This window comes from Dipodomys merriami, unplaced genomic scaffold (assembly GCF_024711535.1).
Source record: "Dipodomys merriami isolate MVZ:Mamm:240054 unplaced genomic scaffold, mDipMer1.0.p SCAF_9, whole genome shotgun sequence".
NCBI lineage: Eukaryota > Metazoa > Chordata > Mammalia > Rodentia > Heteromyidae > Dipodomys > Dipodomys merriami.
The window spans coordinates 54,707,040-54,722,998 of NW_027206512.1; the positions used below are offsets into that span (position 1 = coordinate 54,707,040).

The 15,959-nt window shown below is 42.1% G+C and overlaps 1 protein-coding gene across 1 annotated transcript in view; it reads left to right on the top strand.

The window, feature by feature from the left end:
* The first annotated feature begins 286 nt into the window (after positions 1–286).
* Positions 287–15,959, top strand: part of Kcnip4 (potassium voltage-gated channel interacting protein 4) — an 896,578-nt gene continuing 880,905 nt past the window's right edge. Inside the window, exon 1 of the mRNA XM_070012219.1 lies at positions 287–482. Coding sequence (XP_069868320.1) covers positions 422–482 — 61 coding nt within the window. The 5' untranslated portion in view covers positions 287–421. The remainder of the gene's footprint in view (positions 483–15,959) is intronic.

Below are 15,959 nucleotides of genomic sequence, written 5' to 3' on the forward strand. Positions count from 1 at the left end.
AGCAGGGGCCTGGAGCCCCGTCTGCTGTGCCTTGATTTCTCCATCCGGTGGTGGGAACAGGGGAGAGGTGCAACCACCTTGCCCGCCCCCCCGTTCCCGAAGCCCCCCACTTTCCTCTCCCTTCCTGGGCCGCCCCACTCCCCCCCCCGCCGGGGGACCACAGGCCCCTCCAGCACCGAGCCCAGCTCCGCGCCCACGGCGCGCCCCCTGCCGGCCTCCGCCCGCTCCCGCAGCCGGCTCTCCGCGCGCGCCCAGCCCGCCACCGCCACTGCCGCCGCCGACTCCGGGCTGCTTAGCGCTGCGCGGACGCCCTGGGCCGAGCGGAGGTGCGCGCGCTGCGCTCCGGTGCCAGACCCAAGCCTGTGCGCCCCGGGGCCAGTGGACTTCCCAAGTCCCACTCCTGCACCCCGCATCCCCAAAGATGAACGTGAGGAGGGTGGAAAGCATCTCGGCTCAGCTGGAGGAGGCCAGCTCCACAGGCGGTAGGATGCAATCAGCATGAAAACTGGAGCCCCGTTTCCGTCCCCCTTCCCTTTGGCGCTGAGGGGGGCGGGGGGCTCCCCTTGCTAGGCTGGAGGGGAAGGCGCGCACTGGCGGTAGGTGTGTGTGTGGGGGGGTGCTTGTTGCCTTTGTGGGTGAGAGACTGCCAGCCCAGGCGGGGTGGGGGGACTGGCAGGGGAGGTGGGAGGGAGGGAAACCCGGTACCAAGGAGAGGGGCTGCATGCAAAGATGCGGGTCCGAAAAAGAGAGGATGTTTGCAGTGTGTTTGCAAAGTCGCGGGTGCCGGGGTCCCCCGCGATCCTGTGCGTTCTCTTTGCCTTCCCTGAAAATGTCCAAGGCGGTGGATGCTTTTGTAAGAGGACTGACCGACTTCCACCTGCACACTTGCTTCCCGTCCCTCACACCTGGGGGCGAAGCACCCCCTCCTTGTACTTTTTCCTTGATGCTCCCAAACTCCGCGATCACCTAGGGGCCAGATTGTAGACACCAGCTCCCAGTCTCCCAAAGGTGCTTTTCTTCTTCTTCTTTTCTCATTCTATTCTTGTTCGATTGCTAGTTTAGTTTCCTGTGCTCAGAGAACATGGTCTTCAGAGGACATGGAAATGATTTATGGGCAGCACAGCCTCGGACAGGTAGAGCACTGTGCGAGGAGCTTGGATACTCAGAGAAGCCCGCGTTCTGCGAAAGCAGGGAGAGGGACTCTCCCCTGAGTTTAGGGGGGACCTATGGCAAAATGGGGGACGATGCCCTCCCCCAGAGTGTCATGGGACACATCGATTTGTTGCTTAGGTGGCTGTGGGGCAGAGTGAGTTGTTGTTTGGTTTGGTTTCAGAAGAGTCCTAAGTAGGATGGAGGTGGTGTTTGAGAACAGGCAGGTGATGAAGTGCGTGACTTTAACTCGATTATGTAAAGGAAGGGGTCAAGTGGCTACCGTGTCCTTTGGGTGTATTGGATGAAGAGGAGTGGCCTACGGCTGGGAGATTGCAGGGAAGATGTTTCCCACATTCTACTGTTCAGTCAGGGAGATAGAGTCGCCACAACTAACCTAGTCATAAACGTATGGATGGGAGAAATGTCATTTTCCTTTTCCTCCCTTCCCTCCTAGGTCATGCTGACTGGGAGAAGGCCTCTAGTCTCAGATGAGTGTGAAATTTTAAAGAGGAACTTCTTGGTTCTTTATAGGCTGGAAAAGAGGGCCCGCACATTACTCTTCTCATAGTGACACTGCCGATATTTGCTGCCAACTAAGTAGACCTGGGATGTAACTTTTGAAGCACAAAGGCTGACTTTTTTTTTTCCCTCCTTCAGAATGACATAGTAAACATAAAGGCCCATAGTTGTTGGGTCATGAATGGAGGTTTTGCAGTTTCTTACAATGAGAACCGTGGTAGAGAGCTCCTTGGCCTTTTAGGGAAGCACTCTTACCCAGGACCTTGGGAGAAAGTAAAAGCCTGGGTACTGGCAGCTTGTGTTGTTTGCCTCTTCTGTGATAATAGCTCTTTGCATCTAGTCTTTAATCGATTAGATGGAGATTGGATCAACATGTATCCTCTCTTCACAGTGCCAGAGCTGGCCAGATCTATTCATGAGAAACACCAATAAAATCATTTCTGGGGAGGATGATGTAGTTAACCTATCAATAATTTTTTATAAAGCAAGGCATCTCTAGAACAAGCACCTGCTTATAGTTTGGAGAATAAAAAGCTGTTGATTATAATTCATCCAAGGTGAAACCAACATGGAGGAGGTGTCTTGAATTGTGTTCACGAGGTTTAGGATGAACTGTCAAGTGATGAGAAGACTGGGGGCAGGGAGGAGGGCAGTAGCAGAGGACAATGTTTCTTTTTTACTTGTCATTGTTTTAAAGTTACTCTTAGACAACCAGTCCCCAAATACATATTCTGTCTTGCTTTTACCAAACAGAAGTTTTAGAACTTAGGTGATTTGTGTAGAGATATGTAAGTTTTACTAAACTGGAGTACAAAAAGTTGATGGCAGGTTTAGAGGTTTGACTTCTCCATTCCTGTTTTATAACACTCCCTTACCTCTGACTCCTCACCACTAAACAGTCATAATGGTTTTTCCTTGCACCGATGCCCTTATGATGGAGGGTAAGATCATGACTCAATTGATTTAAATAAAACTTATGTAAAGATCTGTTAGAGAAATATACGGAGAAGTAAGGAGAAGAGAAACAAAGTAGGGACTGGAGAGAGAGGGAGGGAGAGAGAAAGAATGGAGGAAAGGAGGGGAGGAGAGAGAATTTTATGACTTCACTTAACATCAGAATGCTGAAAAATTATTTGTTGAAAGGCAATGAGGAAAACTAGGTGAAATGGAAAGTAGAAGGGAATAACAGAAATGACTCAAAAATAATAGACAAAGAATTGTTAGGTGATTAAAATTTTATAAACGATAAGGCTAAAAGAATTCTTTCTTTGATCTTTTTTTTCCCAACAAGTAAAAGGATTTAATATGTATAGAAGCATCCTCTGTAAGTGAGTTTAGTGACAGGATAGTGCTGCTCAGGACAGAAAAGTGCATAAGTTATACTTGAGCCCATATACCTAGAGAATTTCGTCCACAGTGGTGTGCTCAGATTTACCCTGCTGTGCATCCTTCTGTATGAAACCCAAAGTCTGTCCAGAATGTATTTTGCATTGAATTGTTTATCTCCATTCCTTAGCTCCCCTGCTATAAAATCAAATACAATTTTGCTACTAGTGGGGAGAGAGAGAGGGAGAAGTTAATTCAACTGTATATTTGGAGGAGAATTAGAAAGAAGGTCAGAGGGAAAATTATTCATTGGTGTCCTTAATTTGTGCCGTCTAACTTAGCGATGGCAGATGTTGTGTGATGTAATCTACAAGTAACAGTGGGAAGGAAAAATGTAAGTTTCAATAGTTGTGGGGAAACATCTATTTAATTTTGATTTGTTTGATAAATGCCTTGTGTTGGCTAAGTTTATGATAATGAAGGATAAATAAAATTGAATTAATAAATTCCACAAAAGTTATATTGAAGAATCCATTTATTCTGAACTGTGGGAGAGCTTTTCATCATGCAAGACATTATTCTATTTTCTTTATGTCATATGAATATAGGGCAGTATGAAATAAATAGAATATTAAAATACAGTGCTTCCTCCATTTCCTCCTCTTTTACACTGTACTTTTCTAGCCAATGGTATACCTTCCTTTTATAAAATAAGGCAGTCGATGGTTTAGAAATTAATGATCCATGCAATGTGTGTGTGTGTGTGTGTGTGTGTGTGTGTGTGTGCAGATTTCTGCAGAACTGAAGAGCAGATAGTGGTTGCTCTTTCTTCTTGAAGATATTATTTCTGAGCTTAAATATTTATGGTATCTCCTTTTTTTCTCCTTTCATTTTTTCCTGTCCTTACTGTTTTTTTCCCCCAGACCCTGTGAATAATATTACTTACTTATTAGCTTCCCTTTCTTGGGGACTCTTTCATGTAGATTAAGGTGTGTGTGTGTGTGTGTGTGTGTGTAAGAGAGAAAGAGAGACAGACAGACAGAGAGGAGTTAAAGATATTTGTTGTAGTGGCCTTTACCATTCTTACATTTTTAAGTTATATGATTGATTATACCTATTATAAATTTATTTGTCCTAATTATTAAAAAAACTATCTTATGTTTTAAGATTATGTAATTGATTGCATATTATGTATATGTATATATATATATATATATTCTTCCTTTTTAGTTTTCAAAACTGTTCATTTGGTTAAAGATCTGTGTCTTCATTCACATTCTCCTCGTTTTGTTCACTGACATTCCTTAGCTGATATGAGCTTGTGAGAACTCTGTATCCAGGCGTAAGGTCCAAACAGATCTTCAGTTCTAACCACTAACGTGGCATTAACTTCCTGCATCAACATTGCCCTGCCGGAATCTTTACTCCATCCAGATATGGTCTCAAATGCAGCATCCTTACCGTGCAGCTCTACTGATTTTTCCCTGCTTCCTCCCCACAGGACTGCTCTTTTCTTCCCATAGGCCATTTTCTTCTAGTTTTGACCTGAATTTGAACCCCCAAATAATAAACTAGATATTTTTGCTTTGTAGTTTCAGCTATTAGATGTTAACAATTCATTGGCACATAGTGTGCCCAAGTCATTCATTCTTACACGCTTTATAACTACTTACACAATGCTTCACAAATAAGTACATGTTTAAAACAAATGTATTGGATTCAAGTCATGTGACCCTTCCCCTTCACATTTGGGTGCTTATGAAGCCCTCTGTCAGTGCCGTTTGTTTTTGGTTCCTTGTCTTTTCCAAAATCCAGCAGTGCAAGTCTCCCTATGAGTACAGGAATATGGCGTTGAAAGCCTCATCTTCTGCGATGTGCATATTCTTGTGTCTGCAGCATCATGGCTGAGCATATACATTGCTTCTGAAGTCCTTAAAAGGGGCTCTGTATTTTCTGTGTATTTAGAGCAATCACCATGCTTTCTTTGGGAGCTGTTCCTGTGATTCTTCCTTATCCTTTAACATTTACAGATTGATCAGTCCTTCAAGGGGCGCACAGTGACTGGCCATCACCTATTCTCATTCCTGCCCATCCCCCCAAAAGGGACAATGAGAGATTCATTGCATACCCACCTTGAAATATGAGTAGTTGTCTGTCCTCCTCTGAGTTCCTATTTCTGACATTTCCCAACTCGCTGTCAAGATATCCAGGTGACCCTGTCCACCTGCATTGCCATCTGCTTTATGATTCTCATCTGATGGTAAATCGTTCCATTATAATGGCATGGAAGAGACTATACAGATTAATACCTAGAGACACCACTCAGTGAACACACTTCCCTTTTCTCTGTGCCTCTGCTGGGAGGGAACTCAGAGAGGTCAGGCTGAGGCAGCACAGGGGGCAATGCAGTACAGCTCTGTGTTTTCTCTTTTCTGGGCATTAGAGTACTTCCCTCTTGCCTCACCCCCCACCCTGGGCTGCTCTGTATGTAAACATGCAGATATAGTATTAGAAAATCTGAATGAGAGGCTTCAGGTTTAAACACAGAATTCTTCATCTACTCTGATATTACAGAATGACATTTGGACAGGGATGTAACACTTGGCCTGCACACCCGTGTTGACGATTAATTTTTCTTTCTGAGCAGACTCAGTCACTATGGTGGACCGGCTAGCTCATTGGAAGTAGACTGTCATGTTAAATACCCTTTGGGTCTATTTCCGGCCTTTGAGAATCCCCTCCCCCTCCATAGTCCCCTCTATTTATGTAGTTAGATTAAAAATAAGTAGTCAAACACTGTACTATAACTGTTCGTAATTTTTAGTTACCTGAAATTTGAGTTGGCTTAAGGAAATGTCCTTACTTGCATTTAGGTAGCATCTGCTCATGAATAGAGAATAAAAAAAGTCTTTAGGGAATTAGTACTGGCATTTTTTTGTAAGTCTTTACTTTGGAAAGATTTTGAAGGAAAAATAGGCTTTCATCTCCAGATGCCAACACTTCATAATATTTCGAACGATCTTTTGAGTGAAGCAGTTATTTAAAAAATGATGTTATTTCAGCCCAAATGGGAATCAAAAATCACATATGATGGTACAGTATCTCCTGTAGTTCACCAGGTTTTTCCTTCAACCTCACTGATGCCTTCTTTGTAGTCCTGTCTGTAGATCGTGTTACAGAGGCCAGAGTATTCCTACAAGTGTTCCAAAATGTGATTATTTGGGGAACATGTTTGAATAAGAAGGTAGGACTTTTGAGTGTCTCCATGAGTTTCATATTCGCCCTATGAGAATATTGCATGCATGTGTCTATTAAGCTGAAGTGTATATCAGAATGAATTTTCTGAGATATGCAGGGGATCAATTGAAGCTTGTAAGATTTTGTACTTTAATGAATTGTTATTAGACTAGTACCAAGAAATGACTTTAAAATGGCTGACTGTATACTTGTTATCGATAGTTTTGTATATGTAAGCACTTCCAAAATTATATTGAATGAGCAGAAATGTCTGACATTATAGTTTTTCCTAAAGATAGAATTTGACTCCAGCCCCTTTTTTCACTGTGGCGCAGATGAGTTCTCTTCTGTCTTTGTCTTGTATCTGCAGGGAACTTGAAATCAAGCAATACTTTTTAGAAACAACACAGGTCTAAGAACAAGCTTAATTTGGAATGAAGTTTAATTTAGAGAAATTTTTATTTATTTATAAAAGGTTAGAACAGATAAAAGAAGCACTGAGCATAATGTTGCTTGGGCTTTCATTTTTCATATATACAATGATAGTAATTGTATCTGCTAGTAGGTTACAAAACTCCTCTAATGATGAAATGAGATTATTCCTGCAAATATTTACAAAGAAGCTACCTGGTGTTAGGATGACTAAGACAGATTCTTCCTTCAGAGAACTTGCTGTGTACTTAAGAGACAGGGATTGAATATACACAGTAGGTATCCATAGTGGAGTAGGAAGAGCATTTCTAATCCTTTATCTTTTAAAATCTTTCCTTCCCTGACTGGGTTAAGGATAAGGAGAGCCGGATGTTGGTGAGCAAGATTACTTCCAGTTGGAATAAGTGCCATTCTTTCCCACGGGGAAACACACCATGATATTAAACTTGACCTTCTTCTCTTTAGGGTCTTTCAAAATAAAGCTGTCAAAAGAATTGGCCTCAAAATTCTGTAACTTTTCTATTGTCCAATTTCTTCCTAGCTCCTCTTTGTTTTGCCAATTACAAACTTTTTTTGTCAGTCTCTTAAAGACTTTGTAAGATTATCTTAGCTAGTTTTGATATTTTTTCAAGATCTTCTGTAATGCGGGGAATATATAAGGAAACACTTTTTTCATAAAGCAAATATAACTTGAAGCTTGGAGAGTTTGAAAAGAATAATAACTTCTCTTTAAAGAAAGCAATAAAGGAATTGAGAATGCTCAGCCTTCTTATAGCCAGTTTAAATAATGTTCCATTAAAAAGCAGAGGCAGTTCAAATTAGTATAGGAATTTCTAAATTAAATTGAGCATCACCCTCTATTTTTAATCTGATTTCATAGAATCAATCATCTTATCATGAGAATATTATTATATCTTATTTAATAACACCAAACACACCAAACGCATGTGAAAATCAACTTCTGTGAAACTTTCGTTACATCTCCCTCAAGAGTTCTTAAACCTCCTTTGCACATCATTTATTTCCACAAGTTCCCTTTGATGCGATGCCAAGCATCTTTCTACTGTGAGCCACAGCGCCATTGCAAGCTGTTATCCATTCCTTTTCCTCTCCTGGTCCAGTTTCATCGCAATTTCCTGCTGAAGTTGTGAGCTCCGGGAAAGTTGGCACAGACTCTGACATTCAGGTGCCTTCCCTTAATTTAAAGATTGTAGGGAAGGACAGTGGGGAAGGACAGGACAGGGAGGCAAGTGCAAAACTGGGAGAGTTCTGATCAATCACAGAGAAGGAAAGAAGAAAACAGATCTTGCACATACAATTCTATGGCAGAGCCATAGAATTGTAGTTGTAATTAGGAATGGCAATTTAGAAAAAGGCCACCTATCTAAACCAGAAGCTGCAAAGTAATGAATACCAGCACTTCTGATAGAATTGAAAGCAGGACTTTCTGCGACTCCACACAAACACCCCTAGTCAAACTGATGTTCCAAATGTCACTTCCAAATGAAAATTAGTCATTTACAAAACCAATTGTTTTGAAATCATTGTTCGGCTCCCGGAATAAACACGAACTATGTAAAATCTACAGACACTACACTGAGAAGATTGAACTGTAGAAATAAATCATTAGAAGTAGTATTTATTCTCGAGTCCCTGCTTATGAGACTGTGGCTTTTCAAACTATCATTAAATCGAATTTAAGATCTCAAACAGTGACAGTTATAGCTTTTAGCCCTAGGCAATTTGGATTCTGCTACTTTTAGGAATATCTTTGAGAATGTTACTCAACAATCATTCATTTAAAACACACTCACCTGTCACCTGTTACAAATACTTGTCAGCAAATATTTGAGATTAGAAAAGGCCACGTAAGTTATTTAGGCTATAGGATTTAGCTATAGGATTTAAAGTTTTAAATCCTATCTTTCGTCTCTATCCCAGGATTCCACTTCTTCATTGTAAATTTACTTGCATAAAACATGTTAGCCTCCCTCATCTTGTGCTAAATGTCCTCCTGGGATCCAGGTGAAGGGCCTCAGAGAGAGGATATCATAAATAGTGCTCTAGCTTTGGTGAAATAGCCAGAGGACCAAATGACAATCACATGGTTACTTATAGTGATGCTGTTTTCCCAGTCACATATAACATGAAGCAAGCCTTATATAGAAGAGCAGCAGTATCATGTAGACTAAACAGCATTGCTATTTCTGTATCAGTGGGGGCTTCTCTGAATGTAAACCAACTTCTTTTGTCATAAAATGTACACTGGAGTTCTTTCCCCTCCCCCTCCCAGTATCCTTCTGCTAGAGTGGAGAAATGACATTTCCATGGGAAAACTTGAATCTACTTAAAGAGACACACATGTGAAGTGGAAGTTTAAACATAAAAGAACCCTGTGATGGGACTAAACAGAGGGCAGCGTGAGAGAAGATGGAAATCACTTTCTGTGGGTTGGGCAGCGTCAAAGAGGAAGAGAATGAGGGAATGAGAAAGCAAGGGGGAAAATGGCAAGTTGGAAGAAGAGTGTTTCAGACAGGAAGACCTAGGGTTCTAGGGCCGAGTGAAGAGACCTGGGTGATATGATCTGGGTACCATGAGCAGATCTGTGTGGTTCTGTGGAGGTATAGTATAGAGAGGAACAGTGAGATGGCTGAGTGGAGAGTGCTGGGGGAGTCAGGGCACGGATGGGAAACACCGGGGAGCTTTAGCTATACCTAAAGCATGGTTCCATTTGTAGAGGGGGAAGAGAACTACAATGAGCACAAATGGACACTGAAGAGGGGAAGGAGGAGGCAAAGTGACCTGTAGTTATAGTAACTGAAGATCTGACATCTTGGGAGGACATAGTAAGGCATCAATTATGTGTTGAAGCATTAAAGAGGACATATGATTAACAAAACCAAACTGAAGTCAAGGCGAATAGGGTCTGATGGGAAGTCAAATGGTAGGCTGTTTCTGGGATTGAGGAAGAAGGATTCTGGCATAGCTCCTACAGACTTGACGCTGGAGGGTGAGGAAAATATTCGAGTGGCAAAATCAGAAGGAAATTTAGTTGTAGAAAAGGGAAACCAATTTTGGACCTCTAAAATACATGTCATCTTGGGATATTAACGTGGTAAGGATGTCTGCTGGACACTGGATTCTCTGGGTGGGAACAAAGGAGTAGGATTTGGTTCTGTAGACAGTGGGGAACCAATTGAATTTCACCAGAAAAAGGGGCATGGATGTTGTGCAACTGTGTAGGATACCTCATTGTCAGGGAAGTCAGTCTGGGCAGAAGGAAGCAAGTGACTGAAAGAGAGTAAAGTCAGTGGGAATGCCACCCTGAGTGGGCAGGGAAGGGATGGAGGGGAGGTTAGTGACTTGCGTGCCTTGTGGTGCTGAGGAGAAGCAAGTAATAGAGGAAGAAAAAACAGGTTTTTTTTTGGGGGGGGGAACATGTGTTCCTTTTTAGGAATATTGACTTTGAGGTGTGGGGAAACTCCCAAAGGTGGTTGGAGAGGCAGAGTTCAACTTACTTCAGAGAAGAAGAGGGTTAGTGGACCTTTACCACTGTGAAGGATATCAGTCAAAGAGAGATGGATGAGATGCAGTCTTGCCAAGAAGATGGACATCAAGTGAAACTAGGGACCCGGATTTGGGAATTCTTTGCAGAGTGACCCGGGCACTGCAGTGGTTAAGACTGGGTACGGGATCGGATTGAGAAACACAAAGAATAAGAGTGGGAGTGGGATGTGTCCTAGTTAGGGAAGACATTATGTAGGTTGATGCTGGACACATGGAAGTCTGGATCTTACTTGTTCTTAGGGTATAAAAGTGTTCTGAAAGTCCAGAGTTGCTTCACAGAGTGAACTGCTCAGAACATGGATTGAAGATGGGCAGTGGCTCAGGATTCGATGCTGGAGTCAGTCTTAAGTTTCAGAAGCCAGAACCACTGTACTGTGGTATGACCTTGAGGAACCACACGGCTTCTCTGAAGCTTAGTGGGGCCCTTCTATTGTACTATTTCTTCACTCTTCACTTCTTGAATGCAATTATACTACACTCTGTGTCCTTCTATTCCCTTGAATTTGTTTGCCTTTCCTTTTACATACCCTTGAATGGAAAAAACATTTATATTCTTATCTCTCTAATTTGTAATATCATAATGACAGATAGTGTAGATTGCTTCCATACCAAGATCATAGTAAGAGAATTATTCTGGCTCTATGGCCTGAGCTATGTTCTGTGACTTCTCTGCTTTGCCGCCTTGGTAGGACAGGGTAGATTAAGAATGAAAGGCTGAAGCGGTGTTTTAATAGAAGGGCTGGGCTCAGATTTGAGATTTCATGGTGATTGTCCAGTGTGGTGGTGGGTGTATGGAGATAAATGGAAAATGTCCTAATAAAGATCCCTATGGGAGCTGGGTGCCAGTGGCTCATACCTGTAATCCTAGCTACTCAGGAGGCTGAGATCTGAGGATCATGGTTCAAAGCCAGCCAGGGAAGAAAGACCTTGAGATTCGTATCTCTAATTAACCACCAGAAAACTGGAAGTGGTGCAGTGGTTCAAGTGGTAGAATGCTCGCCTTGAGCTGATGAGCTGAGGAAAAACGCCCAGGCCCAGAGTTCAAGCCCCATGACCAAAAGAAAAATCCCCATGGGTTTCTATGCTGCATCCAGGAGAGAGACCCAAAGCCAGTCCCCAAGCCAAATAGCCTCATATGAGAAGAGGGAGCATTCATACCTAGCTTTGTGGAAAATCATTTAGATTTCTTTGAGTCAAAAGGAATCATCAGTACTTGAAGCATTTGAATGTAACAACAACAACAATGGCAAAATAAGTTTAAATGTCTCCCTGATATAAGAATTGAAGGACTGATAGAAATGATCAGTACAGGCAAACTAGAGCCAGCAAAGAGTCTGGGCCAGACTGGGCATTGGAAGTGAGGTACATAGATAAGCATTGAAAAGATGTATCTCATCCCATGCAAAGCTCTGATTCTGATCTGTAGCATTCTATTTGCAAAGCTGCCTTCCTTTCCCTCTCTTCTCTGTTGGATTTTGCATTTGCATCTTTAACCACCTCCCATGGTCTCCCGACGCAGGCAAGCTTGCTGAGAATAATCAAATGAGAATATATAGCAATACTACAAGCTATAAACTCAGCTGTCCTCCTTCCTGCCAGAAAAACCCATGCATCCTTTTAATTCCATTCCTTAATGAATGCAGTCTTAATTAATTGTTTGGTGTCTGCCAACCCAGAATAAAGATACTGTGCAAACTTCCAACACCCACAGGGGCAATCAAATCTTTGTTGACCAATAGATAATGAAGTGACTTTAAATGTGCTGATCAAAAAAAAAAGACCCCAGTCAAACATTATTTTAATTATTCCTTGAGCCTAATATTTTTTGCCATCATCAAATGCAATGAGCAAGCATTTGTAGAACTTAGAGAGAAACTCTTTTTCTGTGCCCAATCCACAAATGTACCTGGCACTTAACTTATTATACATCTAACAGTGTTTGGGATATTTGAGGGATACAGATCCTCTCTCTGTCCTCACAGATGGCTGGCAAGGAAGAAAGACCTTGAACTATTTAATACATTAGAAATGTGCTGAGAACTTCAGCACAGCAGTACAGGATATTATGTGAACATATGGGGGAAAAATCCCTCTGTTTTCAGGATCAGAAAATAACTCTTGAAGGAAGTAGATGTTAATTTGATATTTGATATATAGTTAGAGATAGACAGGAACAAGACTAGAGAGCGTTCTTGAAGAGCTAAAGAAAGAGAGCAAGAGGAAGGAAAGATGATTCTGGAGAGGTAAACAGGGCACCTTATTATGAGCTTGGACTTTCTTCCCTGAATAATCACAAGTGATCAGAGGTTTGAAGCAGTGCAATGGGAAGAGTGAGACAGCTCAAAAAAACTCTTGCAACAAAGCATAAGAAGTTATCCCAATGGTCAGCAAACAATTGGCTATGCCTTTGTTCTGCTTGCCTTCAGATGATCTAGAATCCTCTTCTAAACTCTCTTGGCATTTTTTCTTTTTATTTATCATTTTTCTTCTGCTTAGTTTAAACTAAAAAATCAGACTTTGGCCCATTGTCCAGAACTTACTGTTGGCTATCTGCTATCTTGATCAGCAGTCTCCTAAGAGTTTTGTCCTGGAGCCTTATGTATAAAAAGCCTGGGGTGGGGGGACGGCAGGTGGCAGGCATGTATCTAGATTCTAGATCTCTTCATGTATGCTGACTAGCAAGGCTTAATTTCTCTCTTTCCCAGATAATGATAGACATGTTAGACATAGGAATAGCTAAGTCCTATAGCAAGGTGTACATGCCCAGTGGTTACTGCACGAAGCTCAGGGGTCTGCTGGTTGGAGTCACCACATCTTTCAGTCTGGACATTTTGTGTAAAGAGATGCTTGGCTGACTAATGTACAAGCCATGTTCTCTGCCAAGACACAAGTAAACTCATATGAGTGATTTGTATGCAAGTGTTTCTCTTTATCTTTTATTAATGTGAGGAGAAAATTCCAAGACACTGTATTTTAGGAAAGCTATGTACTTACTTTATCAGTAAGTACATCCCTATGGCTTTGCATATTGGCTTATATAAGTGACAGTTGTTAGAGAAGCAATACGGCCTTGCATTTTGTTTCATTTTAGTTTACTTTTTTGAGATGCATCGGGCCAGTGGCAGCTCGAGCCATCCCACGCGAGAACTTTTCTGCCTTCTTCCTCCTCGTGTTTGTTCTGTTTTGTGTTGGGCATGTTTTTTTAATGTGTTCTACATTTATCACTATTTTGTGCATGGTTTGCCTAACACTGTCTGCTTACGGAGATTATATGAGACACAAATGTTCTATTGCATAACAGACTTTTCAAAGGGCATAGAGGTCACTGGCACAAACATATGGGGATTTTCTGATTCAGCCCCTGAGAGAACTCATCTGTGCTTATTTCTGTTTCTTTAAATCCGTGCGGTGTGGCTCTGATGATGCTGGTTGGTGGAGTTAATGTGGCTCCAACACAGCAGTGTGCAAACTGCAGGCCTGGTATCAGGGTTTCTACACACTTTCTTCAGGCAGGATCATTTTTTTAAAATTAGAAAATAGGTGGGCTCCAATTACTTAGAGCTCTTATAGTAGTTGTATATTTGTGAGTGTCTGGGGAAAACAAGTGAATGGTGGCCGCCAGTCAGTGCCGATGAGCTGTGGTGATTTGCAAGAGCCAGCACAGTATTATGGATGAGTCTGGTGTTTCATAGAGACCTGGCTGATTTAAACAAACACCTTCAACTCTTGACTCAGAATTACCGGTCACAGTTAGTGCCCTGAATTTGGACTCCATAAATCAAAAGAGGATACATCATCTATTTCATAAACTTAAAAGAGTTGATAGTATGTTCTCAAATAGTTTTTGAATGGATAATCCAGCATAAGAGGCTAGCTCCTGCTTGCAGTTCATTTGGAGAGGGAGGAGTTGTATGGATAAGTAACTCTCGATCAACATGACTTAAGTTGTAAAATAGAGACACATGCATGGCTCACTGGAGGGAAATGTGCAGAAATTGCTACCGGCCTTGTAAAGTTAAGAAAACCTCACAAAGTGACATGGGATCTTCTGTAAGTCTTCAAAACAAGAGTTGGGACTAATCAAAGAGAAGAAATCAAAAGACTTAGAGATATTAAGAATGGCCTTCTCAGTGAGGCGCCAGTGGCTCACGCCTGTAACCCTAGCTACTCAGGAGGCTGAGATCTGAGGATCGCAGTGCGAAGCTGGCCTGGGCAGGAAAGTCCACGAGACTCTTTTTTTTTTTTTTTTTTTAGTTCACGAGACTCTTATCTCCCATTAACCACCAGAAAACTGGAAGTGGAGCGGTGGCTCAAGTGGTAGAGTGCTTGCCTTGAGTTGAAGAGCTGAGAGACAGCACCCAGGCCCAGAGTTCAAGCCCCATGACTGACAAAACAAAACAACAACAACAACAAAAAAAAAACCAAAGAAAGAAAGAGAAAGAATTGTGTTTGCAAAGAGTTGTGTGAAAACTCAAGCCATCTTCAGGGATTTCCAAGACTATGTATGTGTCCTAAATATTGGCAATAGAAAGGGAAATACATCTAAAACCCAGACTGGGAGTTTCAGTAGTGGTAGATGATACAATTATATTTTTATATATAGCTGAGGCATGTAACCCCAATCTACATGGTATTGTTTGCTGTAAAGCTAGGCAATGACAGTGATTTATTTTTAAAAGGAAATAATAAGGATTTCATTGGAGACAAGAGGACAGTTGACAAAGTAGTATAAACTACGTAGAGTGAGAGACAGGCATGAAAACAGTGTGGCTGGTAGAGGTGTGGGTAGGTAGGTTACAGAGACAAAGCAGCTGAGCCTGAAAGAGTCACGTGGCAGTTGAAGGTATCTAAGAGACTACAAATAATCATTTGGGATCCAGTGGGTTCTGGGGGAAGGACATGGGAGCAGAAGAGGTTGTGTAGGGAGAGACCCAAGCTCCGAATGGACTAATAAGGGAGTCTGACTCAAGCTAAAGTGGCTGTACTACGGAGAGGTCACTAGCAAAGCAGTGGGCAATGGAGCAAAGCGGGAGGGAAAAGAATTGACAGTCCAGAGTGGCACTATGGATGCCAAGCGAAGGGAACTTTTCCAGTACTTGTTCAATTATCTTAAGTGCTTTGCATGGTAAAGTACGAGGAGGGCTGAAAGGATTTGGCAGTTATGAGGCTGAAGCCATTTAAGTGGGACACAGCCAGGTTGCAGTGCGTTTGGCTGTCCCAGTAAAGACACAGAGAAGAGTAAGTGCAGACGCCACTTCTGTGGGATTTAGCTGAGGAGGCATGGTGCTAGCTGGAGCAGGGCTTCAGGACTCCTTTGGTTCCACAAGAGAAATCTGGGTGTGTTGGTGAGCGCTGGCCTTGTTAGAGACTTTGAAAGCTATAGAGTGTCATCATCTCTGCCACTGCTGTGCTTTGTGTGCTGAACAGAAAACTGCCGAGCTGCAATTGAACTAAGTTGTAGCTACCTCTCAAAACCCAGAAAAGCACAGAGCATTGTAACCACCGAGAGATTTTGTACCTAAAATTGGTGGTTAACAATTTCCAAACTTATTTGTCTCATTTACATAAAGCAAATGCAATATTAGGAATCATATTGACATCCATATTTTTACCCTCATCATTTCCTTTTCTATCTCCTCTCAATAACCATCATAACTATGAATTTGGTGTGTGTGTGTGTGTGTGTGTGTGTGTGTGTGTGTGTGTGTGTGTGTGTGTGTGTGTGT